The 27,714-nt window shown below is 44.5% G+C and overlaps 5 protein-coding genes across 5 annotated transcripts in view; 4 read left to right on the top strand and 1 right to left on the bottom strand.

Moving 5' to 3' along the window:
- sytl1 (synaptotagmin-like 1) overlaps positions 1-2,674 on the top strand; it is a 13,051-nt gene extending 10,377 nt beyond the window's left edge. The window contains exons 14-15 of the mRNA XM_083646874.1: positions 1,038-1,243; positions 1,420-2,674. Of these exons, the coding sequence (XP_083503000.1) occupies positions 1,038-1,243; positions 1,420-1,562 (349 nt within the window). The 3' untranslated portion in view covers positions 1,563-2,674. The remainder of the gene's footprint in view (positions 1-1,037; positions 1,244-1,419) is intronic.
- A 933-nt stretch (positions 2,675-3,607) lies between these two features.
- On the top strand, positions 3,608-5,719 carry LOC310784711 (uncharacterized protein). Its single transcript, XM_083645739.1, has 2 exons — positions 3,608-3,833; positions 4,366-5,719. Exons 1-2 carry the CDS (start codon positions 3,638-3,640, stop codon positions 5,274-5,276), a joined length of 1,107 nt encoding a protein of 368 aa, XP_083501865.1. The 5' UTR covers positions 3,608-3,637; the 3' UTR covers positions 5,277-5,719.
- Positions 5,720-6,553: 834 nt separating this feature from the next.
- On the top strand, positions 6,554-11,896 carry clxn (calaxin; the record flags this gene model as incomplete). The annotated part of the gene is made up of 6 exons (XM_083645996.1): positions 6,554-6,620; positions 10,705-10,857; positions 11,093-11,197; positions 11,304-11,455; positions 11,608-11,712; positions 11,846-11,896. The coding sequence occupies 6 exons, from the start codon at positions 6,554-6,556 to the stop codon at positions 11,894-11,896; spliced, it is 633 nt and encodes a 210-aa protein (XP_083502122.1).
- A 164-nt stretch (positions 11,897-12,060) lies between these two features.
- On the bottom strand, positions 12,061-14,032 carry rbm48 (RNA binding motif protein 48; the record flags this gene model as incomplete). Its single annotated transcript, XM_083646299.1, has 5 exons — positions 12,061-12,452; positions 12,570-13,129; positions 13,240-13,385; positions 13,498-13,688; positions 13,907-14,032. 5 exons carry the CDS (start codon positions 14,030-14,032, stop codon positions 12,390-12,392), a joined length of 1,086 nt encoding a protein of 361 aa, XP_083502425.1. The 3' UTR covers positions 12,061-12,389.
- An 801-nt stretch (positions 14,033-14,833) lies between these two features.
- Positions 14,834-26,295, top strand: pex1 (peroxisomal biogenesis factor 1). The gene is made up of 24 exons (XM_083645692.1): positions 14,834-14,968; positions 15,578-15,724; positions 15,845-15,928; positions 16,198-16,312; positions 16,616-17,349; positions 17,468-17,587; positions 17,765-17,885; positions 18,043-18,149; positions 18,312-18,397; positions 18,524-18,656; positions 18,794-18,890; positions 19,002-19,172; positions 19,294-19,448; positions 20,269-20,455; positions 20,618-20,784; positions 21,199-21,333; positions 21,440-21,504; positions 21,649-21,791; positions 22,187-22,290; positions 22,483-22,659; positions 24,007-24,273; positions 24,643-24,837; positions 25,236-25,363; positions 25,969-26,295. Exons 1-24 carry the CDS (start codon positions 14,861-14,863, stop codon positions 26,051-26,053), a joined length of 3,831 nt encoding a protein of 1,276 aa, XP_083501818.1. The 5' UTR covers positions 14,834-14,860; the 3' UTR covers positions 26,054-26,295.
- Positions 26,296-27,714: the final 1,419 nt, after the last annotated feature.

Genomic DNA, 27,714 nt, shown 5'->3' with positions numbered 1-27,714 from the left:
AGCTGTGTGCCTCTACAGCACATGTGTCAAACTCAAGGCCCGGGGGTCAGATCCGGCCCCGGCTCGTGGCCCGCAAGAGCTAGCAAAGAATACAATTTGCACAATACAATTCTTCACAATATGCCTTAATTTTCTTTTAATGGAATAATAGTTGTAGGCTACTAATTGTCTGTTTGCCATTGTTTTCTCTATAATTTTAAGTTATTACTAAAAAAACAATAATAACCGAATCAGAGGCCATTATGAAATATTATAACACAGGCTAGATACATTTATATCATGTTATATTTACAACCGGCCCTTTGAGGGCAACCATAATGCTGATGTGGCCCGGGGTGAAATTGAGTTTGACACCCCTGATCTACAGTATCGAAGGTGTATAACCAGTCCCTGAGACTTGACCAGCTGAATTGCTGGCGACGCCATCAGCCGGCCGGAGTGGAGATGTATCATTGGTGTAAACTGGAAGAAGGACACCATGATTTTTGTGTCTTGGGAACAATTTTAGTTCTGGTACACACAAGCACACAACTGTGCATGTCCATGATATATATAAACTCACCGGCGGTGAATCATTCATTTTCTCCACTTCATGCATATTTATGATCAGCATGTTTTAGTTTGACAGAACTGACCACAGTCCCCATTAAACTGAACAGGACTGACCACAGTCCACATTAAACTGAACAGGACTGACCACAGTCCACATTAAACTGAACAGAACTGACCACAGTCCACATTAAACTGAACAGAACTGACCACAGCCCACATTAAACTGAACAGAACTGACCACAGAGAGGGAATAAGGGGAATAAACTCTGTATAATGGACCATCGCCACCTCTTTTCCTCGAATACAAAATCTAGTTCATAGTGGGCACTGCATACAAAATTAAGACATTTAAAAGACAGCACAAAGAATCTTTACTGTCATTTGACAAATGAAGCCATGTATATGCCTACCCATGATTTCAATCTTGAAAGAAATCTGAATTAGACTGTGGTCATACTCTGTACTGTACCATACGCCCCCACCAGCTATATACTCCCAGATGCCAGCCGGCAGAGTGGTCAGAAGACGCGGGTGGTGAAGCGCTCCATCAGCCCGACCTACAACCACACCATGGTGTACGATGGCTTCCACAGCAGCGACCTGAGAGAGGCCTGCGCTGAGCTGACCGTCTACCAGCGTGAAGGGTTAAAGACACACATCCTGGGAGGGGTCCGCCTCAGCCACGGAACTGGTGAGATACTGAACACACACGCACGCACGCATGCACACACCTTTATAAATAAAGGTTAAAAAAAATAAACACACACAAAATCCAATCTGGGGAATTTATATATGTATATAAACATGTGTATATATGTGTGTGTGTGTGTGTGTGTGTGTGTGTGTGTGTGTGTGTGTCTGTGTCAGGTCAGAGCTACGGTGAAGCGGTCAGCTGGATGGACTCCACAGAAGAGGAGATTGCTGTGTGGGCTTCCATGATCCAAAACACAAACCGCTGGATAGACGCAACACTATCAATCAGAACTAACCTCAAACACCGGTCTGAGTGATGTTCACATACCACATACCCCACACGCACACGCACACACACACACACACGCACAGAACTAATCGAATGGACTGAATAGACACACACACTCTCTGTCTCATACACAAAACAGACACGGGTGTCTGTTAGGGGTGCAATATTGTGAACTCATGGTGTAGAATAGATCATATAAATAGAATATTTAGTTGTGAAACCAAAACCAACCTGTCTGCATTTCAATGTTTTTCCTGTATGTATTGGTTTAATCTAGTGTCCTACCTGCCAGAAGTGCCTTTGGGATCCTGCTGTACTTTAGTCATTAAACATTCAACCTGAACCGATGAATAATTTGGTGTTATCATTTATCTAATCTGTGGAGATAATCCGGAGATGACATCACAGAGACAGAGATATCAATTATTTTGAAAAACACAGAGAGATGACTAACCACACATGCAAGCAAAATGCCCTTGTCCTTTAAAAAGCCTTTATGACAAGACAGAAAAATAGGCCTAATCTCTAACCTTCCTAACCCCCCGGACTAGAGCTGCTGATGCTGGCTCCCACCTTGTGGTCTTGTGGTCAGACTAGGCACTTCCTGTGCTTTTTGGGCAAATTACAGAAGGCACAAATAACCTTTTCATATCAAGGACCCCATAAACTGACAAAAAATAGACCACAGACCCCCATTTGATACGATTTTGTCCCTGGATTACCCATCTGATAATATTTTAGCTTTTGTGACGACCCTCCCACTCTCCTGGCCCTGTCTTGCAGGAGCCTGGTGTTTGGGTCGTTAGGCTGATTGGGTGCACCTGGGCCCGATGCCTCATTGGGCTTAATAAGAAGACTTCAGACCATTCAGTCTCTCTCCCTCCTCACAACTGCACCTTTTGTTCTGTTCATTTGTTTAATGTTTCCGTTGTGTAGTTATTTTCCATTAGTTTTAGTTAATAAATTATTGTTTTAAATTTGACTTTGGTGTATGACTCCTATCATTTGTTACTTCCTTGAGCCAGGTTGTAACATATAAGGGGAGTCACACAAACTAAACTGGACTGTAAGTTCCTATTTAATGCATATTTAATATTGGACTGCACTTGCAATGTTGCAATCTTTTTGTCTTATAGATAGTCTCGCTTTCCAGGTTACTCATTATGTAATCTTGCATAATGTGGCAATAAAAGTGATTCTGATATATGAAACCCATGCCCAAAATAGTCATACAATCTGTCATTGTGTCATTTCTGGTTGGAATTCTAGTGAAAATACTTTAATTATTACCCTTTTTGCACTGGGGACCCCCTGGAACCCCCTCAAGGACTCCAGGGCCTAGGGGTCCCCAGAGTCCACTTTGAGAACCACTGGCCTAAGGTCAAAACCTCAAGGAGAAAAAGACACTGCCCTAGTGCCCTGTAGTCTGTACTCTTTCACTAGTCTACATCCTGTATCCATCTCCTTCGTGACAGATGACTTTGTGAAGATAATTAAAACAGAAGCAGTGGAGTGATAAACTCATCAGGTTCATTTTTATGCGGTCTACTATGATCAGGTCTGAGCTCTTCTCCAGCAGGTGGCGATCTACACACAAATCAAAACCACAGAGAGAGAAAGACTGCAGGAAGAGCGGAAGTTAAGCGATGTGGCCTCCAAAATAAAATTGTTATTACTAGATTATTAGGTTTAAAACATGTTGAAAAAAAACCTTTCAAAATATTATAAACATCCTTCAAAACTGTCTGGTTTTGTGTTTGACCAAGGATTTATTTGTTTTTGTTTTTTATTCTGAGCTCGTATGTGGCATTTTGGATAGGCCTAGCTACATACATGAATGAATGAACAACTAAACATTTCACTTGGCTACGAATGGGGCTAGACATGTAAAAAAAATAACATAAAGCATTTACACTTACTAGGCTACAGATTTCTACAGTCTTAATTTTACAGCAATGTAGCCTACCGTGTTTATAGGCTTTTGTTTTGAAAGTGATGATCGGAATGTCCTCGGAGGACCGTTTGTGTTGAGGCTGGTCTCATCGTTCTTCTTCTCCATGGTGTGAGGCGGACGGTTGTCTGGTTGGTTGGTAGTTGTCCAGAATGTCTCACATGCAGCTGCTGAGGCTGTTCATCAGCGAGCGGCTGACCGCGGCAGCAGAGGAGATCTTTGGGGCGGTGGAGAGGACGATAGCCGAGTACGAGGAGGAAGCGACCCGCTCCACACAGGACAGTAGCCATCATCAGCCTGGGCTTCTTCAGGAAAACCTAAAACAAGAAGTCAAACTACACACAGAAGGTTTGACCCCCCCCCCCCCCCCCCACCCCTCTCCGTGCAGCCTTCAGTCCATCAATTAATTTGTTAGTTATTATTGTTATTGATTTGACGTTTTCTGTGGTAAATTCTTCAGGCATTTTAATGTTACAAGCTAACGCTGCTGCTGTCAGCTGTGGGCTCACCCGGTTAGAGATGTAGCCTGGAATAAGAATCCATAACTATATATTTTAGGCTATGTTAAGCTATATGAGTTAATTTGCAAAAACATATAACTCATTTCTATAAATCAAATAAAGTACTACAGCTTGTTTCATACTACTATTACTATTACTACTACTACTACTACTACTACTACTAAGATGTTTTGAATGATGTAGTAGGCCTACTCATGAGGATGTAGTAGTAGGCTATCTCAGGCTGAAAAGGGGGTAACCTCTAATTCACAAATAAAAAAGTGGACAAATTGAGAGTTTAGGTGGGTTTATCCTCCACTACATCCCTGGCTCCACGTTGAGTGGCTGATTTCCTTGTTCGTGCCTCTCCCTCTTCGCAGCCTCCTCCCAGCTGTTTGCCTGTGCAGAGGAACTTCCCTTGGAGCAGGATGACTATCAGCAGGAGTGGAGCCCCGACCCCGCTGTGGGCCAGGAGGACCCGGAGCCCCCGACCATCAAAGAGGAGCAGCAGGAACCATGGAGCAGTCCAGGAGAGGATGAACAGCTGCTGGGGATGGAGGAGGCTGATCCCGCCAACTTCACATTCACTCCCACCTGCGTGACAAGTCACATTTATCCGGAATCGACTCTGTTTCAAAGCCACAGTGTGGAGAATGGAGATGGGAGGCCTTTACCTGGCACCTCAGCCCACCAGAGACAGACAGCGGCTGATGGAAACTCGCACTTGAGTGACGAATGTCAACCCATCTTGCCAGATTGTTCTATAATTGACACAGACACAGAGTCTGAGTTGGGTTTAAAAACTCTGAGGGACTTCAGTATGAACAAAGACTTGACATTCCACAGGAGGACGGAGCTTCTGCACATCAGAGCCCCACCAGAGACAAAGAGAAGGAACAAACTGTACTGTTGTCGCGTCTGTGGCAAAGAATTCAGCCACAGCGCCCATCTAGCCACGCACGCCCGAATCCACACTGGGGGGAAGCTGTTCAGCTGCCGAGTGTGCGGGAAGGAATTCCGTCACGGCAACAGCGTGATCGTGCACATGAGGATCCATACGCAGGAGAAGCCGTACCGCTGCAGGCTGTGTGGCAAGGAGTTCCGCCATGTGGGAAACCTGAACGTCCACATGAGGATCCACACGGGAGAGAAGCCGTACAGCTGCATAATCTGTGGGAAGAAATTCAGTCGAAACAATTTGATGACAAACCACATGGCAGTGCACGTAGGTGAAAAGAGTGTAGGTGTGAAGAGCATGGGGGGGAGAGCTTCAGTCCACCTGGCTCCATGATGACAGTTTGGATGCTCCGAGTAGGGTTTTGTGCTCAAATGAGAGATCCACCATTTGGGGGGGAAGAATGTCATATCCTCTTACAAACTGATTGCTGGTAATAAAGTAAAACCCACTATGGGTTGTGAATAAAGTTATGACATGTTAATAACTTTGTGGTAGCATATTTCTTATTCAAAATATGGCTATTTAGTATTGTGAAATACCCTTCACTTTGGTCTGGAGTCAAGATGATAATCGCTCAAAGGTGTCGGACTCAATGAAACAGGCTACTGTGATGTCCTTGATGTGGTCTGGAGTCAAGATGAGAATTGCTCAAAGGTGTCGGAATCAATGAAACAGGCTACTGTGATGTCCTTGATGAAAATCTCACCGGTCACCAAACCCAAACTATTCAAATAGATGCTGTGCCATACAGTTTAGCACCAGGTTCTAAAACACAGTTTCAAATAGCTTTGAATATCTTTTGGATCCAAACAGATCAAGACTTGGAAATGCATACAATGATGTTTTGTAAATTTAATCATAAAATAAAATCTATAGGCCTAGTCTTGTCTGATTGTGATTGTTGATATTATTTCAATTGAAAGCTTTGTGATAGAAAAATAGCATATTGTTCCTGCTGTGATGACTAGAATGTTCTCACAAGTTTTCTCTTTTAAGCATCTTTGAGTTTGCTCAGGCAAACTGTAGTTGCTGCTGCTAATTTTGTGCAATAGCCTTGGCCAGTGGTTCTCAAACGTTTTCATGTCAAGGACCCTAGACCATCACGGACTGACCTCCATTTGATAAGATCTTAGCTTTTGTGATGGCCCTCCCACTCTCCTGGCCCTGTCTTGCAGGAGCCTGATGTTGGTGTCCTTAGGCTGATTGGCTGCACCTGGGTCCAGTGCACTCATGGGCTTAAGAAGACCTTCAGACCCCTCAATCTCTCTCCCGATCCTCACCGATGTACGTACTGTTGTTCTGTTGTTTTGTTGTAGTTTGTATTGTCTACTTATTTTCCCTTAGATTTAGTTAATACATTTATTGATTGATATTGTTAACTTTTACTTTGGTCTATGACTCCCCTCATTTAATTCCTCGAGCCAGGTTGTAACAACAAAACAGCTCAAAATTGCAAACATTTGGCGGAAGAATAAATTCAGTTAGAAGAAACTTGGAGCTAGGACTGTGGTTGCCATGGTGACGGAATGTCAACACCATCCAGGTCCGCGAGTTCAGAGCTAATGCTATCCATTCTGCTTTGCCAGTGCCCTGTTTATGAGGACACAGCAATGTCTGCTATGAATAGAAAAATGATACAAACCCTCGCTGAAACGATCTCTAAACAAGTGAAGCACTGTAAGTATTCCGTTGTATCATCTCAGTCGTATGCTAAGCTATTTTACGTTAATACAACTGGATCTATTAATGGACGTCTCCTGGTTTTCGGCGCTTGAATTAAAATGCAGCCAACACCTCAAACTTTCGGCAGCAGAACAAGCCGTCCAAACAATTACATGAAAATGTTATTTATTGGTGTTATGCCAGTGGCGTCATGCCCATTCAAGCTGTGCCCCACCCCCTTTCTTAAGAAAGCCCTAGACATGTAGTCAAGAGAGGTAGGTAATTTTTGGAGCTTATAGAGAGATAGATATTGGTAACGCTTTACAATACTGGTGCAAACATGTGCATGAATGCATGCTTAACTCATGATGAATTAAGCCATTAATTGATGCTTACCGCATCATCAACTAATGAAAGGTATGTTTGATGAACACACCAAGTCATATATGAATTACTATTAATTAAGTAGGCTATGCCTATATCATCATAGTTAATTCCTCATCAACACATACATCAACACACTGTGTTCAATAATACCGTAATTCATGTGTTAATTACCACTATTAATGTCACTTTTCCCCAACCAATCTGCATTTTCCTTCCTTCTTAGCTATGTTTTATTCCTGCTGTAATTTGCCCTGTTTTTAATATATGTTCTTATTACGTGAAACTGTTTTTATATGCACTGTAAGGCGACCTTGGGTGTTCTGAAAGGCGCCTCCAAATAAAATGTATTATTATTATTATTACTATCGACATCCAGCTCCCTGCAACCGGAACTTTAGCGTTACCAGACCGCAATGCCGATAGCCCACATCAGAACCAGCTGAGCGAGGCGGTGTGCAGCGTGTCAGGGACCGGCTGGATCTAACCTCTCCCAGCCATTAGCTTGTTCATCATGGGCATTCCTTCCTCTTCGAAGCTTGGTCCACTGCAGGGACGCAGAACATGTGGCCGGTGTTTTGTGCCTATCTTACCGGGTGTCTACTGCGTTGATACCAGCGGTGGAAATGGGCCATGCACGACCCAGCAGGCCAGCCACCCTCTACCACTACCCAGGCTAAGAGCCTCTCTCCCGGCCCGACACCCAGGGCAGCCCCCCTACTACCACCACCCATCCAGTCGCCTGCACCCGGGAAATCGATTGAGTTTCCCCCGTTGCATAACGAAGACGGGATGCGCTAGCCACGCTCCTCCTTGTCCGAGCTAGCCTGGTAAACCAAATGAAATGTGAGTTCACGTGAAGGGCTGGTTTACCAGGCTATGTCCGAGCGACATCTCAGGGAAAACATACTCGACTTCGGGGAAAGAGAGTTCTCTTTGTTTGACCGGTGCCTAGCTGGCTGGAAAGAGGCGTTCGGGGTGCAGCGGAGTCGCCTCTGCTGTTTACGGTAGTTTGTCAGTGGTGGTGGCCTGGCGGAGACACTGGCGCTATATGTATGACTGGGAAGCGTGTGTTTATGGGCGAATAGGCTATCATTCTGATTACTTGTTACTAGTGTAGTAGTGTAGGCTACGCTATTTTATGGAGGTTCCTCTCGTGGCTCAGGCTGATCGAGTGATTGATGCTTGGTGCTCACGGGTAAACTCAAATTGACAGTAGCCTAAAAGAGCCCATGTGTTTACCCAATCTGTCATCCGCTGCATGTATCTTTGGGATTTGCCCCTGGTAATCCGAAATAGGCTAAAAGCGCACTGTGAGCGTGCTATTTGTTTGACATCCTGACCTGCAACATGTTCTCATATCAGACACCATTGTAGCTGGGCCACTGTCAAGGTAACCACGAGAAAACATATAGTTTCCGGCCAAGACTTTCAGAATAAAAGTCGAAATTCATGTTGTAACCAGCTACGCAGTACTGAGCTCTGCGTGCTTTTATTTTTGATGGCAGGCTGAGGCAACGGAAGTAATTGTTTGTGTGCCATGTCTTTCTTGACACTTATCCTCGTGGTCGAGAGCAACTAGCTGGGTTGCACAAGGTGGTGTTCGTTTTGCAAATATCAACAGCTGCCTCCGTGTTCTTATTCTACAAAGAGTACAAACTGCAAAGCCTAAGAGTCGGTCACAGTGGTGGTGGCAGTGTCGAATGGATACCAATCGCAAGAGGAACGAGCGGGTTTGTTAGAGTTTCAGGTAGCTAGCCGTAGCAATTTAGCTAGCTTGTTTGTTGTGTGTGTGTGCGTGCATGGTGGAGACCTGTCGCTACAGTCACGTTGGTTCGGGAAGTGAAGAGCAACACAAGTGAAAAAGGACGAGAGCTGGACCCGCCGGAGAGATCGAGCAACGCGGGCCGTGGGGAGGAGAGGGGAGAGGCCAGACTGTTTCCCCCAGCTGATACAGACAAGGGGCACTGGAGAGCGAGTCCTTGCTCCAGGGCAGACTTTGGGGGGACATGTTCACAAACTTGATAAATAAATGTGCTTTTATAACTCCAATGATGGTCTTCACTGATTACCTATATATTTTGAATTGTTCTCATGACTATACTGTATACCGTAAAAGTGATTTCATGATCAGCATCAGCTAATGATTTGTGAGGATATCATTATGTCGTGACTTTACAATATGTGGCACAAAACTATTAATTAATACATAAGTATGTCGTGACTTTACTATTTGTGGCACATAACAATTAATTCATACATAATGATATAGGCACTTGTGAGGCACAACACTTAACTCATACATATATATGTGGTTCTTGGCATATAGAGCCTACAAGACATACATCCAGTGTTTGATGTCTGTTGGAGATGCACAGTGGATACAACGTCAGAGAATGTGTTGGAGTTGGTCTGGTTCGGGGCTACTACACGCATAGCCTATATCAGAGCAGCAACATCTGAATGATAGCTACTACAGCTGCTGAAATAGCCGTACCCGGCTAAGAGGTTCTGAAGGGGTCTCGGCCGGAGGTGTGGGACCCAGGCAAGGTGAGGGGCAGGGCGGGTAGGGGTTGGGTGGTGGTAGCCTGGGTAAACCCAGCCCCCAGTGACCTGCTCTCAGACAGACCCTGGGCTGCCCTGGGTGTCGGGCCGGGAGAGAGGCTCTTAGCCTGGGGGTGGCTGGCCTGCTGGGTCGTGCATTTAGACACCCGGTAAGATAGGCACAAAACACCGGCCACATGTTCTGTGGACCAAGCTTCGAAGAGGAAGGAATGCCCATGATGAACGAGGTAAAATGGCTGGGAGAGGTTAGATCCAGCCGGTCCCTGACACGCTGCACACCGCCTCGCTCAGCTGGTTCGGATTGTGGGCTATCGGCATTGCGGTCTGGTAACGCTAAAGTTCCGGTTGCAGGGAGCCAGATGTCGATAGTGGTAATTAACACATGAATTACGGTATTATTGAACACAGTGTGTTAATGTATGTGTTGATGAGGAATTAACTATGATGATATAGGCATAGCCTACTTAATTAATAGTAATTCATATATGACTCGGTGTGTTCATCAAACATACCTTTCATTAGTTGATGATGCGGTAAGCATCAATTAATGGCTTAATTCATCATGAGTTAAGCATGCATTCATGCACATGTTTGCACCAGTATTGTAAAGTGTTACCTAGATATTTATGGCGATAGCCAGGTTATTTTTCCTTTGTGGAAATGTATGCAGATTTAATTTAAAAAAATGTTTTTATTAAAGCTTTGCATTGTTTGAAAGAGCTATTGCCATGTTAGCAGGTTCCTTTCATCTGTGGCTTTATTCTCTAAATTAATTTGTATTGTGGATTGGATAATAGTATTTTTATGTGAATTTATTATGCCCCTCAAAAAATGTGGGCGAAGCAGACAAGATTTAGCTCTTATTCAAGTGGCAGAAGAAGCTAGTGTAGATGTGTCATTGATTTTCAATAACCCTAAACAGCATAAATCTCCAAATAATAATAATAATAATACAGTATTACCCTAATACAAAGTGGGAGATTACTGAGCTACAAAAACTGATTTAATGACATTTTAAAATGACACCCCCCAGTCTTTGAATACCTATGTCAAATTGCATAAAATTGCATCATCATGTTCTTTTTTTAATTTGAATTTTGGCTTGCATGACAATAGCATGAGTCATTTCACTGTATCATTATGGCCCCAGTCAATAAAACAGAGGCTGAGTGTCTAATCCGACTGTTCCACGGGCTGGAGCAGCCTGTGACTGGGAGAGCCGTGCACGGCCTGGACAGAGGCAAGTTCAGGAACATCCTGCACAACACCTTCGGCATGACCGACGATATGATCATGGACAGAGGTACTACATGTATAACGTTAGGCCTAGTTTGTCCACTGCTCATTTGACATTTTGCTTTGCATGTACCACAATTAGTCTTTGTGCAGATGATCTTTTCCCCCCACCCAGAGCTAAATAATAGTTGGCAAACTTGACATAAAACAGATACAAAACATAAACACTCAAAGATAATCAGAAGCCATTTAAATGCAAGAGCAGTGGCTGAAAATGAAGAGCTTGTCGTTATATCCTCCAGTGTTCAAGGCATTTGATAAAGACAATGACAGCTTTATCAGCGTGAAAGAGTGGATTGAGGGACTGTCGATTTTTCTTCGTGGGACCTTGGATGAAAAAATAAAATGTAATTATTTCAACCTTTTATGGCTTAAGCCTACACACACACACACACACTTGCAGGGTTACAAGTGGATTTACCCTGTTACTAATTCCTTGTTTATGCGGCTCAGACTGCTTTCATGTATACGACTTGAACGGCGACAGCTATATCTCCAGAGAGGAGATGTTCCACATGCTGAAGAGCAGTCTGATCAGGCAGCCCACGGAGGAGGACCCTGACGAAGGGGTCAAAGACCTGGTGGAGATCACACTCAAGATGATGGTAGTTGCTCAAGCACGATTGTACTCTGTGTGTAGTCATAGTCATTAGTTTTTTATACATTCTCTATACTACCTGCTCAAAACACCACATAAACTTCAAATTCCTATTGTTTTGTGAGGCAAGAAGTGAGTTAATGTGGCTTCCATTCACAGGACCACGATCATGATGGCAGGCTCTCTTACGCAGACTTTGAGAAGGCAGTGAGAGAGGAGAACCTCTTGCTTGAAGCTTTTGGAACCTGCCTCCCTGATGCCAAGGTAATCATGATGTAAACGATGTTGAAAAACTGCAATGACTTCAAATCCTAAATCAATAATACTCTGCTCTCTCAAATCCTAGATCAATAATAGTCTGCTCTCTGCCTTACACTGTGTTTTCTCCCTGTTTCAGAGCATACTGATATTTGAGCAGCATGCATTTCAGGATCAACTTGACCAGTGAAGAAATCACATTCACTTTCATTTTCAGCTGCATTGTCTTTAATAAAAACATGTTGATAGCTGTTTGTATTCCGATTCAAAATGTGTAAATAAAAACAACCTGCTGACAAGAACAGTCTAAACGAAAGTCATAAACTACAATACTAGATGCATTTTGGTTCCCGCAATTTGCAAACGCCTACCCATCTGTAGTACTTTGCTGTTCTCAAAGTTGGTGGTCAAAAAACAAGGCAGGATGTCCGGTCAAAATAAGGCGGGATATCCGCTGATTTCCCCAATCACCTGCCTTGGTTATGTTTACAATGTAAACTTCACATGTATCGTGATTGGTCGAATACATCAATCTTCTTTCCAGTCTGAAGTGTTTTTTTTTGGGCTGAAGTACAGACCGTCTCTGGAGCATTCAAAGATTTTGGAAGAGATAGATGGGCTTGAGAGGCTATCATTCACATGTCTGCGAGATGCCCAGGCCAGCACCAAGACAGCTGACTTGATCAAATCCGGCGACGTGGTTTCACCTTTTTCTCCACTGGTTTGATGTCAGGAACCGATGCCACCTAAGAATAACAACAAACTTTATTTTACTGAATGCCACTGCCGGTAACCTTGAGACTAAGTACAATGAAGAATACTGTTTGCTTTGAATTCACATCAGAATATTGGACATAGGCTACCTGTTTCATTGTGTTCCTGATCAGGCCGACAGTCGTGTTCAGTGATTCATCCTCCATGTCCAGTTTAGGAGGTGCTGGCAGCTTTGGCCCGATGATTGGCTCGTTTTTTCCTGCATCGTCAAACAATAGGTAGTCTGTGGCCTCTTGCCTTTTGCGTTTCCTGTCCTCCAAGTGTGTGGTCCTCGGTACAAATCTGACAGCAGACGCCTGATTTGAGGTCACTCTGCTTTCTACGCCTCTGTCTCCATTAGAAGACGTTTGGCTGGAGCTTGAAGTCTGAGACAGCTGCTGTTTTGTGTCAGCGACAGCATTATGTAATGTCCCCATTTTGTCCTCTGTAGGTATAGTCCTGTGTGGATTTGTATACCTGTAGGACCATTCTTCTTGAGGAGGCAATGGCAATAAAGGAAATCCTAAATAATGGCTGGTACGTGAAGTCTCCTGTGTGTTGCTGTTGTCAGAGGTTTGATCATAAGTTGAGGTGATCCTCTCTGATGTGGCGGCTGGGACAGATGGTGTGGCCTCCTTGTTGACATCCTTCTTCTGCTCCTTTTCCCTTACTTTGTGACAATAAGAGAATCATAATGTCACTGAATGTCACTAATTCAAGACAATTATTTGCAGTGTTTTCATGCCATATGTCTGTTCAGATGAACGAAACATAGCCTACCTTTATTCTGAACAGTCCTGATCACGTATCTCCTCCGGTCTTGCAGCTTCAGCCTGGTGTCTTCCACAGTCTCATATTCAGGTACATAGCACACATGTAGCACACCGCCATAGAAACTCTTCTCATCCATGTATCGTTTGGCTGCCCTGAAACACAGTTTTAAGTTTAGCAGCAGAATTATTCAGCAGGTGTATAAGAGATAGTACTTTATTGATCTCCTTGGGGAAATTCAGGAATTCAGCGTAGCCTCATCCGAACCTGGCACTGGGGAGCTTCTGGAACTTGACAAGGTAGACCTCAGTGAACTCTTCAGCAGGATACTCGTCCAGAGGCCTGTACTCCTCCACCACACCGTACAGGGCACAGAGCTGGATCAGCTCTGCCATCACTCCGATGGCTGGGACCCCTTGCACCATCACGTAGCAAGACTCTAAATTGATGGTGTACACCTGATAACACACAAGACGAACGAGATGTAAGGTACAAACACTTATGATTACAATGTCCATCATTCGACTGCTAGGATATCTTGGTAACGTGAGGCTAAAACACAAAACAGAGCATTCACCCGAAACGTGGATTACTCGTACGAGATGGGCCAACATGAGAACACTATTTGTCTTTTGTTTGCTAGCGTTTCATGTTTTAGTTAGCAGCATGTTCTTACCTTAACTGCTCTATCTCTCCTTCCTTCCCTATACTTTGGTCGAGAAATGCACACTTTCTGCTGTTCATGGTGTTTGTAAATCTCTGGAGTGCTCCAGCAACCAGACTTGTTGACAGGCGCCGCCATGTTGTTTGTGTGCCACCAGCCAGATTCCAGCAAGTACGACTTCCGGTTTTGGCGCTCAGCCTTCAAAATAAAGTCACGACACATTAATTGGGATTTAATCGTCCAATCCATTTAGTGAGCACCCAGATTATTAGTTGATAATGTCATGATAATAATGAAAATATGTGCCATTCGTAACTGTAAAAGCTGCACATTACACTGTGCAGAATACATACAGAACACAGACTAAAATAGATTGGAATGTGGGAATGCAAAATCAGAGAGTACAATCTTTTCATTGAGTGTTTCTGCAGGAGTTGTGACCACGGTTGTGTGACGTGCAACTTGTGTAGTAAAGGTGACAGAGCTCAGGCGAGGGACCTGTGCAGTCAGTGTAACAAAAAAGCAAACCATTATGAGACAAAATCTTATCTGTCTGTGACCTAATTTCTTGCCAGTTTTGGGGTCCTTGATATGAAAAAGTTTGAGAACCATAGTCAAAAAATGGCAAGTGGGAACTATAACAATTCTTATCATGGAAAAATATTATATAGTATCATAAGTATCATTTCGTTGCTTCATATTTTTGGGGTTATTTTGTGCAAAAATGTATGTTTTTAGTCCAAGTTTGAGTGCTGTAGCTTTGTAAAAAATATTGTGCTTTTATTCAGAAAATGGGAGCGGAAGTCTTCTCATTTTGGCTGCTGTCGGAACCATTGACTGAACACATGAACACAACACAAGCGAACTCGGAACCAATACATCGATTGAACATGACTGTCCTACACAGTTGTGCAGCAAGCTCACTGGCATACATATTAACGTTATAAGGTTATGTGACAGACAGTTATGTTAGGCAAACAGGGCATCCAGTCTGTTACCGTGGTTTTTAACAATACAAAAAATTGCTTTCTTCACCTCCCCTCCAACTTGATATCACATCTTTCCCTGCAGGAGGTAAGTTAGCTTAACGTTAGCTAACCAGCCAGCGTTAGCTAACGCCAAGTTAGGAAAACAAAATGTTTATAGTCTTGCATAACATGTCTTTTAAGTAACTAACGGTATCAGATGGGGAAGATGATGATGATTAAGTCATTTTTATAGATGGTTTAACCATCTAGAAAAATGACGACATAAACAACATAAACATTCTAAATTCCCCCCAGCTTACTTGTTGCAGTGTTTGCTAGTACAACTGACCGGAAATAAGCTAGGTCCCACACTGCTCCCTAGCAACACAATTATGTGAAAACAGTCTATACAGTCAGTGTCGAGTCAGAGCTAGATTACTTCAATCTTCATTTTCTCTGGCTTGACACCTTTACGGAGAAATCAGCTCTAACATTAATCTCTTATCCGCTGTGTACAAACAAGAAGAACTTAGAAGAGAGAGTTTCTGCTTTCTGTTGTAAAAAGGAGAATGATTATGATAGAGAAAGGTGATCAGAACATGCTAAAACAAAGTGTCTGCTTGTGTGTGTGTGTGTGTGTGTGTGTGTGTGTGTGTGTGTGTGTGTGTGTGTGTGTGTGTGTGTGTGTGTGTGTGTGTGTGTGTGTGTGTTTCAGAACCAGGCTCTGGAGTTATCCTGGGGCGATGGGTCTTCAGTGTTCCTCAGCTGGACTCCAAATAGAGCTTCCTCTAACCCGGAGAGCCATAAAGTGGAGCTGTGTCGGCAACTGGGAGAGAAGCTGGGACTGAAAGATGGAGAACAGGTAGGGTCCACACACAGTGAGGAATTTGTTCTTTGCGCCGTTTTCCATCTGAAGTGTGAGCCACAGTCTCTAGGCTGACAAGCTGTTTGTAATAACGACTGGTTGTATGGTTTTGTTCAGGGCTTCCTGAGGCCATGTCAGCAGGTATCATCAGTGCATCAAGTGTTTGTGGAGCCTCTGTCTTCTGATGACTGGGAGATCTTGGTGAGTGGAGCTTACTGACCTTTCAGTCATGTGTGACCTAATGGCTACATGGCAGGGCTATATAATGGTATCTGACATTGACAGCCTTGTTTGAAAGAAAGAAAGAAAGAAACAAACACACATTCATTGCTCATACAAAGCAACACTTTTAGCTAAGAGAAGTTGCTGGTACTCTTATTACGAGGAGACTCACCAGACACAGGCTCATGATCCAAAACAATAAGAATCATTAAATTATTGTCTATACCCTGTCCCTGTGCCACCCTCAGGAGCTCCACAGTGCAGCACTGGAGCAGCAGCTGCTGGATCAGATCAGAGTGGTGTTCCATAATGCTGTGTTCCCCGTGTGGGTGGACCACCACACAGCCATCTACATCAGAATAGGTCAGAGTTACTGCATTAATTCATTATACTGCTCTTTTCTCAAAGGATGAAACTGACAGTTTGTTTGATATATCCCTTTTCTTGTACTGAACTGAGGAGACACACTGACACAGATAGGCAAAACATATACTACAGTATAGCTGGCCCCTATGTGTGCAGAGAAATGTAAAGTTCTAGTATATATAGCAATCCTGAAATGGTTTTGTGTACTTAGTATGGCCTTAGTTGATGTTTTGTATTGTATGACCTTTGCTTTGCATGGACAGTATGAACATTAGTATCATTATTTCTAACTCCCTGCAGCATCTCTCTCACCATCTGTGTCCTACGGTCGCCTGGAGCAGTTCACCGAACTAGTCGTCTCTCCGAAGCGCCGCATTGGGACTGGCAGCCTCACTGGATCTCCACTCACAACCAGTCCGAACCAGCATCTTCACAGCCAGTCAAACTCTGACCTCTTCCCCTCCCTAGGGTCATCGTTAGGAAATGGCCTTCAGGAAGCCCGTCTTTACTCTTCTGATTGTGCCTCGTCTATCCCTCAAAGCCGCCAATGGGGTGGTATAGCTGACCTAAAGAGCCTGCTACGCTACATGCTAAAGGGCACTTATGACCCTGTTAAGGAGGTGCCCCCTGTCCCTGACATCCCTGCACTCCTTACTGACTCTGTCCACAGAGTGTGCACTGCACCTCCCGACTCTCTTTACACCAATAGCAATGCTGCAACTGGGGTAATTCATTTGTTTCCTTGGAGCCATGGTCTGGATGCTGGCTGGACCGGAGGCCAGTCTGCAGTGACATATGGCCTGCTCTCCAAGGTGCTCTCCCCTAAAGAAGCAAGGGACAGGGTCAAGCAGGCTATGGAGAAAAAGAAGACCACGGGTGTCTCCAAGGTTGCTGCTGCTGCTGCGGGGAATGGAGGAGAGCAGGTGAAGGAAGAGGAGGCCACGGTGGTCAGGGTGGTGTGCCACCACATGGAGAAGCTAGCAGGCAAGCGGAGGTGTTCCGACAAGGGAGAGATCCATTGTGGAAGAGTCTTGGTGAGTATAGCGTCAATAGGTGATTATGATTCATGTATCTACCATAACTTCCATTGCTAAATGTGCAACTGGGTTATATGCTGCTATATCTCTTAGAAGAATTGTGATTTTTTTTCAGATCCCACAGCACTTGGCGGCAAGGTTGAATATTATTCCCCATTCAACAGTAAGAATTAAGCCAGTCACTTCAACCGCCAAAGTAGCCTCCACTATTCGCCTACAGCCTTTAAAACCACTGGTGAGAGTCAACTTCTATGGTGACAGTATGGTGTTCATGATCAAGTTGTTTACCTATTTAACTTTAATTTTTAATTTCTCTTAACTGCATGTGTGTGTAACATAAAATTGTAAAAGTTGTACGATAAGCTAGAACTTTCCCTTATTTCTTTTGTGATCTTTGACAACATTTCTCCAGGCTGAAGAGGATGATGAGGAGATCCGGACAGCTTTCCTAGGTTGGCTGCACACACAGAGTCATGAACCACTAGCCTGTCTGACTGCACACTCCAGCGTCCTCCTCCTACACGGAACTGATGGTGAGACATTCATACATTTCTTTCACAAGCTCATTGGAAACTGTTATCTAAATGCAAACATGTCCCTGATGTGAGGAAGAAGATACATAATACATATTAGAATTATTTTGATCTGCAATAAAACGTCACTGTTTCCTCCTTTACCCCCCCTTTTAAGCAAAGTTAGAGTTTGCTTTAACAGTGTTGAAGCCGGATCCAGAGAGCGATCCTCCGGACCAGCTCTTTCTACTTGCCCCGACTGTCATCCAGAAGGCAGACATACAGGTAATAGCCATTCATTCAGTAATTTGTCCATAAATATTTTAATGTAGTTTCCATGACATTTCATAGCACTTTATAATTATATGTGGGCTATGGATAAAGCAGAATGTGTGGTGCTACCAAGCTTTCAGAAGGCTCACAGTTTCCATTACGGATCACATCCAGGTAGACCGAAAGCCGGTAACCACGCCAGCCACGAAAGTCTTAGCCGACACATCAAACCCAGAGCTTCCGTCTCTGAATACTCTTGGGTAAGTCAGTTCCTATTTGTGAGCTTGTATGTGAACTGTGGCTTTAACACACCAGTGGCCAAAGAAGAGCCTTACTTCAACCTTCATCATTTTCCATTTCTCTCACTCCACTCCGTCTTTCTCCAGCGGGATGGAGGAGCTGAGTAGGACCGGATTTGAGTTCATCTCCCACAACCTTCTGGCGAGTCCCCTCTCACGAGAGCTGGGTTCCACTGGACGGGGACTCCGAGGTGGAGCTCTACTCATCACTGGTGCCAAGGTAGCCCTATAATAATAATCATAATTATAACTAGAAGTGCACTCGAGAGCGCAAACACAGCAGTTGACAGCACTTTTCCCTTAACCAGCGCTGTGTACTGAAACATAAGCTGTGTGCTATGTGTTGTGTCCTCACAGGGGAGCGGGAAGAGTTCTCTCTCCAGAGCCCTCTGCAGGAAAGCCAGAGAAGATCTGGATGCACATGTGGAGGTGGTGGACTGCAAAAAGCTACAAGGTCGGGAAAACACACCCACACACCTAGGATCTAAGCAAGTCAATGGTCACCAAATAGGAAACACAACTTGATTTTATTCATGACAAAAAAATATTTGTTCCCACCCTCTAGGAAAAAGGGCAGAAAGTGTGAGACAGATGCTGCAGGACGTGTTTGAGCAGGCAGCGTGGAGGCAGCCCTCGGTGCTTCTACTCGATGACCTGGATCATGTGACGGGGGCACCGACCTCACCAGAACATGAACATGGCCCTGAGGCGCTGCTGCAACAGCACATTGCACAAAGTAAAACATCAATTCTAGACTACGTGAGTTTGACTGAGCATGTCTGTCGTCATGTATGATCACAGACAACAGTGATATGATTACATGCTGCTTCTGCTCTGTTTTGTGTGTCCATGTGCAGGTCTGAAGGATGTGGTGGATGAGCTGGTGGTTCACTCCAGCCTGGTGTGTACTATCATCACCAGCCAGACTGAACTCTCCCTACACCCCTCACTGACTGACGTGCAGGGATCCCACTTCATCCAGGGCTTTGCACACATCCAGCCCCCTGACCAGGTTAACACGCACGCCTGCGCACGCACGCACGCACACACACACACACACACACACACACACACACACACACACACACACACACACACACACACACACACACACACACACACACACACACACACACACACACACACACACACACACACACACACACACACACAATGGTACCCAGCAGTTAAAGGGATAGTTGTCTATTTTTTTTTTACCCTAGCCCTACAGTATTTACTACTTACCAATGATGATGTTGATTGGTAGATTCCTTTCTCAGCACAATCAGAAACCAGGATAAGGTGAATACACGCAACAGTATCTCGGTTTCTTTCGGAGTACTCCAGCTAGCATAACCAGGTTTCTCAAAACCGGCATAAGGGCTTATCCAGGTTTCTGAAATCGGGATATGATGTTTACATGCGCAAACACAAAAACGGGATACTCCAAAACCCCCGACAATAACCGGGATACTCACATCCATGTAAACACAGTCATTGTTAAGTAGCAAATAGAGCTCAACAGTAAGATCAAAACGGGAGGGGGGAGGGAATCGAAAATGTAAATTTCCCCCCACTTTTTATTTTTTGTTTTGGCTCCAAGTGAAATGTTTGATGGTCACTCGTGATTCAGTAGCTGGCTGGTTGTCTTGGTTCCTGGCTTAAAACTCTTTATATAAGGATTTTTCAAAATGTCAATGGAGAAAATGAATGGTGAATTCTCTGATGGAACGGGAGCTGAGAAAAAGTGGACTGTTGGTCACTGTTGAGCTCGAGGCTTCCAAAAATCGGAACTATCCCTTTAATATTGTCTGTGTGCTTTTGTCCTTCAGGCGCAGAGAGCAGAGATCCTGCGCTGCCTGATCGTCGGGAAGAACAGCCTATCAGAGGAGAGCCTACACACTCTGGACCTGGGGGCCGTTGCCAAGGAGACAGAGGGTTATGTGCCTCGAGACCTGGCACTGCTGCTGGAGCGCGCCGTCCATGCAAACACTGTACAAAGAGGACACAGTGACCAGGGTACCAAAGACTTTGTTTCCACTAACCTAAAAGTATCTGATTTGTCCGTAGTGTTTATCAATTCTAAGAACTCAAAATCCTCATCAGTTTGTTTGTTAATAAAGTTGATGCGGATATACTGTGTCACTCATATATTTCCTGTTTGTGCTCTGCACCTCGTAGGTGTCAGCCTGTGTTGGAGGGACTTCCTGCAGGCTCTTAAGGGATTCACCCCTCCCTCACTGTGGGCGGTGGATCTTCATACCCCAAGTGGGGTGGGCCTAGAGATGGTGGGTGGGCTGAGAGGGGTGCGACAGCAGCTGATGGACACCATCCTGCTTCCTGCTAAGGTCAGTCTCACTATCAACCAATCAGAACCTGGTCTGTTTTCCAATTAACTGTCCCTTATGTGAGGTGTGGAGGGAACACTCTAATGTCTTAAAAAGTCTGGAATTGATCACTCTTGACAGTTAAAATAATACTAATATTTTCCACAAATAAATGTCTTGTTCAGTGATTCACCATAGTGGTCTCTGTGATCTACTAGGCCATTTGCTATTTGCAAATTTATCAATCGGTTCTTGCTTGATCCTGCGGGCTCTGAGTGCTGCCTGTTAAGTGATTTGATAAATCTACACATTTGATTAAAAAGAGCTGATTTATTAAAAAAAAAATCAATTTTCATCACTTGTCATTAATCCATTGATCATTCATGTTTTTTGTCTACTGTATTATATGTCTTGTGGGTCTTTTTTATGTTGCAGTATCCCATCCTGTTCTCCAGTCTTCCTATCCGCCACCGCTCGGGGATCCTGCTGTATGGAGCTCCTGGCACAGGGAAGACCCTGCTGGCGGGGGCCGTGGCCAAAGACAGTGGCATGAACTTCATCAGCATCAAGGTAGGCTCGGCTTTAGTCTCTGATAGTCGAACAGAAGAGCAGCTCTTTACTGGAGCAAGCCATGTGGTCAGTGACACTGGGTATATATTTGCCTTTCCCCTCCTAGGGCCCTGAACTTCTCAGTAAGTACATCGGCGCAAGTGAGCAGGGAGTCCGGGATGTCTTCCAGAGGTCAGTTCACAATCCCATTCGCAGCAGCATGATTTGTAATGGCTAACGTCTAATGTGTATTTGAAGGCATTAAAAGCCAAACTCTACTAACATTTCAAATGCTTCCCGTCCCTGTCTGACTCTGCCCTCCGCCCTCCATTGCAGGGCACAGGCTGCCAAGCCGTGCATCCTGTTCTTTGATGAGTTTGACTCTCTGGCGCCCAGGAGGGGCCATGACAGCACAGGGGTGACCGACCGCGTGGTCAACCAGCTCCTCACCCAGCTGGACGGGGTGGAGGGACTGCACGGTAGGGTCACATAGCAATACATAGAGCTTGGCTTTCCCTTAAGAGCCTGCAGGAAGAGAGTTCCCCATTCATTTCCTCCATAGGGATATATCATGTTCGATTTCCCCATCTTTATTTTTTGTTGTTTTTGCTCCAAGTGAAATGTTTTGTGGTCACTCATGATTCAGTAGGTCACTAGTTGGTTTGGTTCCAGCCTTAAAACTCGTTATATAAGGATTTTTCTAAATGGGTATGGAGAAAATTAATGAGGAACTCTCTTCCGGGGCAGGAGAGACTGACTTGGTATACATAGCTGATTTTCTTTCACTCACTAGTCAGTACTGCCAGCAGTATTCTTGCTGATGTTTTAAATTGTAATGCCTGAAAAGAGTGCCTGTGTCTGGGTTCATCATTAGGTGTGTATGTGCTCGCTGCCACCAGTCGTCCAGACCTGATAGACCCGGCCCTGCTGAGACCTGGACGACTGGACAAGTCCCTCTACTGTCCTCCCCCAGACCTGGTCTGTTTAACTATCATTCATTCACTTCTAGCCATCACTCAATATCACACTCTGGTTTTATAATTGATCACAGAAGAAGAATATGTCCATAAATCCTTCAAAGAAGCAAAATAATTTCCATTGGTGAGTCAAGAGAGGTCCTCTGTGTTAATCCTACAGTATATTCCTCTCCTCTCCTCTCCATGTTTGCAGGAGTCTCGTGTTGAGATCCTGCAGGCTCTGAGTGCTGGTGTCTCTCTGGCAGCAGACGTGGACCTGGAGCAGCTGGCAGCAGCCACAGAGCTGTTCACCGGGGCCGACCTGAAAGCTCTGCTGTACAACACCCAGCTGGAGGCTGTCCACAGCAGCCTGGGCACCGGCACACTGCAGGTCAGTCTGTCCACAGCAGCCTGGGCACCAGCACACTGCAGGTCAGTCTGTCCACAGCAGCCTGGGCACTGGCACACTGCAGGTCAGTCTGCTGTGTTTGAATGATGCCACCACTGATGGGCTGACCGTGTTGGGGATGCGGGTTACCATTAGCTAGAATGGGAAAGCTAGGCAGCAATAGAATAATTGATGTATTTAATTTTCAGGGGCGACCAAACCTTACAGACACATACAGAAAATTATAAGGAGTCGTGCGCAAACAATATTAAGCATGGCAGTTTTCAACCCGTTATAGTGAAAGAAAAACGGTGTTTTTAGACCAGAAAACCGCTGTGCCATTAATTCATTTAATATCAAAATAACTATAGGACACTGTTGAACAGTTTAATTACAGTAGTTTATCGATGTGGTCAGTCACCTATTACAATGAGTATTTCTGTATCTTTTCACATTTTCTTTTCATTGGTTTCTGTGCCAAGAGGTTAAGACGTAGATAATTTCACCAAAATTCAGTATCAAAAACAGTGCAAAATAAAAGGCTGGCTAAAAAATAAGAACAGGAGAAAAGGTTAAGAAAGGGACAAGGTAGTCTCCAACATTCCTCCACAACTCTTGAATAACAGTTCAAGGCCCAAGTGTCCACCTTATGATGCAATGTGTCAATCTGTAGATAGGCTATTAAAGTGAACAGTCAGAACATGCAGAAATGGTCAACTATTGGTTTCTGTGCCAAGAGGTTAGACAGAGATAATGTCACCAAAATTGAGTATATGGCCAATGTATCTATATACAATGTATCTACCGTAATTTCCGCACTATAAGCCGCACCGGAGTATAAGCCGCAGCAGCAAAATTGCCTGTTTGTTACATATATAAGCCGCACCGGACTATAAGCCGCAGGTGTTTTAATGTTGTTGTTGTTTTTTTTTTTTTTTTTTTTTAATTGTGTTTTAATGTTTAATTACCATATGTAAGGGTTCATGCACAGAGGGGATTGTCGGGAAAGAGATGGCTGTTTGAGGAAGCTCCCATTTATTAACATTTCAACAAAACAACATAACACAACACCACCTGTGTTTTTTTTTTACAGTGCACACAGTGTCCGCGGTGTGGTGAAAAGAGGGCAAGAGAGGAAATTAAAACAGAAGTGGATTTATAGTTAGAAAGAGTGCTAAAGAAGAGAGAATTCAGTTTTTTTTTTTTTTCCCCCCGGAAAAATCCATAGATAAGCCGCACCGTTATATAAGCCGCAGGGCCAAAAAACGGGGAAAAAGCCGCGGCTTATAGTCCGAAATTTACGGTATATACAATCTAAGCTTGGGTTCTCTATTCCTGTGTGGTGATCAGGAGCTGACCTCCGGTTCAGACAGTGACATGAGCCTGTCCTCCATGATCTTCCTGAACCACAGCAGCGGCTCCGACGATTCAGCGGGGGATGGCGAGGCGGGCCTGGGCCTGGGCCTGGGCCTGGGCCTGGGCCTGGAGCAGTCCATGGTTCTCCTGGAGCACAGCGAACTGCAAGCAGAACCCGAACAGCAGCGCAGCAACGTCTGGAGACTCTACTTCGGGAGCTCCTATGAGTCAGAGCTGGGGAACCCATCACTTTCAGGGCTGGTGAGTTGGGTTGACAAGATACAAGGACGTTTACTTCATCCTTTAACATATAACTTCATCCACATGTAGACACCCTCTAGAGGTGATGTTGTAATGGAAGTGATGCTTACAGAACATGTTTGGCCAAAGCACTGAACATTTATGAATTCAGTGGCGAGTTCAACCTTTTGCAGTGGAATCAAAGTAGTATTGGCAGTTCAGTTATTGTGACAACACTACTGCTGCTGAGAGGCTGTCAGGATCATAAATATGAACTGTGGGAGACATGCATGGACATACACTTGTACATAAACGCATTAATATAACACAGGCTTCTATTTATAATTGTATTGTTTGTCAATGTGTGTGACATCATCTTGTCCTTCCCAGGACTCCCAGTGTGTCTCGGGGCCCAGCTCCATGACCCATGACCTTACGGGAACGTCGGTGCGTGACCCCGGCAGCTCCCTCCCCCCGGCCTACATGTCCGCCCTCCAGAACGGCTACGAGGAGCTGGGCCCGGAGCAGCTAGAGCACCTCCTACAGGACATTAATAACATAAAGAGCAACTGCAGGAGAGCAAACGTGAGCTAACAGCACAAGAGAAGGAAATTAGACACAGACCACACAGGAAAACAAACTGCAGATCTACTCTACTCTGTTCTATTATATTCATTCAATATACGTGTCTGTTCTTATCTCTATTCCCTGAGTAGTGACCCCCTTACCCCATACTCCCGCAGCACCTCCCACACTATCATATCTCCTAGAGCCCGGTCATAAGCCTTCTCCAAATCCACAAAACACACGTAGACCGGATGGGCATACTCCCAGGCCCCCTCCAGGATCTCACCTGGCTCACTTCTACTCTATCTAGTCTAATACTGAGAATCATTGTGCTGCTTGTTTAATATTGTGTGTGTGTGTGTGTGTGTGTGTGTGTGTGTGTGTGTGTGTGTGTGTGTGCGTGCGTGCGTGCGTAGGAGTGTGTCCGGGTCCATTCAGCCTCCAGCCAGCCGGGCCTGCTGCTGGGTCAGGCCCATGTGACCTCGGCCCTGGCTGTTACCAGACCGTCCCTCAGCAAGGCCGACTGGAAGAGATACACAAACCTGTGAGTATGAGTCCATTTAGTTAGTGCACCAGATCGCTGTTACTGCAGCTGTCGCGGGCGGCAATAACTGCTGTTACTGTTACTCCCGAATAAAGGTCAGCTCTACAGGAAGTTACAGGAAGTAAGAAAATAATTATTTCCAAATTGAAGACCAATTCGTAAATATTCTATCTATTCTATTTTTTTTGGGGGGGGGGGGGGGGGGGGGGGGGCTGTGTGTGCAAAGACCTTAACACAAAAGCTGAAATTCAGTCCTGTGCTGCTTGTGTCTAAAGCAACAGGGTCTGTGAACGGTTGCTGTTGTTTCATACAGGAATGTCTCAACTTGTATCACCCTGTTCTACTTTCTGTGAAAAGTGGAACTCACCAGCTTAGAGAAGTTGTTTCGCAAAGACAACAAAGAACTGTCTTAAAGCTGGCAGAACACAAAACAAATGGCTGCCTGCTTCCCTATCTCCAATCCAAGCTTGGTTTTCAGTGTTGTAGCATATACATCATCAAAATGTAAACAAAGAAATACAGACAACAAAACACAAGGAAATACATTCTTTCATATTTTATGAATACATTGTTTCATGTTTTTTATCATCATTGTTTCTGTCTAGGTATGAAGCCTTTGGCGGTTCAGGAGAGTTGAAATCTCAGAGCACAGTCACGTTCAAACCAGGCCAGCGTGTGACTCTTGCTTGATCAAACACCTTTCTGTTTCATGAGTATTATTTAAGGTTTCCTACTGACTTGATTATGAATGCAATAGATTTAACCGTGTATAATGTAATTACTGTACATATGTATAATGTCATAAAATTAATTTTATAATTATTGGTAGAATTAACAACAAATGTCTTTTCCTGTACCACTTTATGAACTGATTGTGTTCCTTTCATGTTCTATTAACAGCCACTGGATGGAGACATAATAAACTGCTTACTTTTATGACCCCATGAAAACTTGAGCCGAGTGTGCTTTTGATTTGCTATTGCTAGTATGTCTTGTATTGTAGGGATGACTAATTGTGCTTTCACAAAATATTGACACACAGATTTTTGATAAATAATCATGAGTAATGTGGATATAATGACGTAAGTGGGTAAAGGCAAATAATAGACGGGTTTTCCATAAGCGCCAGCTGTCAGCCAAATGGCTGGACATTAAAACATTTACAGCCGGCTACTTTATTACTGTCACAATAACTGCAATATTGCAATACCGTGCTATAGACAAGCCAACCACGGTGGATGGCAAGCAACCGCCACAACCACAGTTCTTCCAAGTCCAAGCTGAGCCTCAAGTCCTGAACCTCCACACTGTGGTGTGGCCATAGCCTAGGTAAACCCAGCCCCCACGTGACCTGCTCTCTCAGTTCCCAGTCACACAGTGACTGAGAACAGGTCTGAGAGCAGGTCACGTGGGGGATGGGTTTACCCAGGCTAGTGTGGCCATAGGTGTCATTTACACTGCGGGCATGTCCCCACCACTTTCAACACAAAGTATAGACCCCTTATACAGCTGTCAACATTGGAGCTGCGCGCGCATCGTGTAGGCAAAAAGCCGTGAGTCCAGCATTGAAAGACAGAACTGTGTAAAAGCCCCGCTGTCAGCACTGCTCTGTGCCCATCTGCGACACAGTTAGATTTTAGTTTTAAAATGCAGTTCTCGGCTTACTACCACAGCTTATCGCCTAGTGATAAGCAATGTTATGCATCGAAATTAACGTTGGTTAATGGGATACGTCTTACAGACCCATACAGCACTGGCGCTGTCAATTGGCCAAGCCTAGAGTGGCCAGCAATACATATCGTGCATTCCTTTATAACGGGATAGCGTAGATAATTATTCTGTAACTTGCAAAGATATATTGTTATGTTGATAATGCACACAACTCAATAAGGACATTATGTAACATTAGGCTACTTGGTCGTTAACTAACGATGTGGCTGAGCAGCCTACAGCTACAGGCAGCTTACCTGATTATGAATGAGCACTACAAAGTCGGGCATTTTAATGATGTCCTCGTTCCAATCAGTTCAACTCAATGACATTATTTAACGTTACTTGGTTGTTAACTAACCGAGCGATGTGGCTGTTACTAGCAGCCTACAGGTACAGCTTACCTGATATGAAATGAGCGAGCACTGCAAAGTCGGGCATTTTTAATGATTTCCTCTTTCGGCTTGCAACCAAAGACGCCTACGGTTAGCAGTATGAGTTGATGGGATTCGGTAAAACTTTAGTCCTTGCTTTGTTGATAGTGTAACAGACTGTTCAGTGTTGTGTTGTGTTCTATTGCGTGTGTGTGCGAGGCTGTGTATGTTCCCTCGAGTTGCAGTAGAACAGAATATGTGGGGAGA

This window comes from Poromitra crassiceps, assembly GCF_964638095.1.
Source record: "Poromitra crassiceps genome assembly, chromosome: 11".
NCBI classification, from domain to species: domain Eukaryota; kingdom Metazoa; phylum Chordata; class Actinopteri; order Beryciformes; family Melamphaidae; genus Poromitra; species Poromitra crassiceps.
This window is presented reverse-complemented; position numbering and strand designations above follow the sequence as displayed.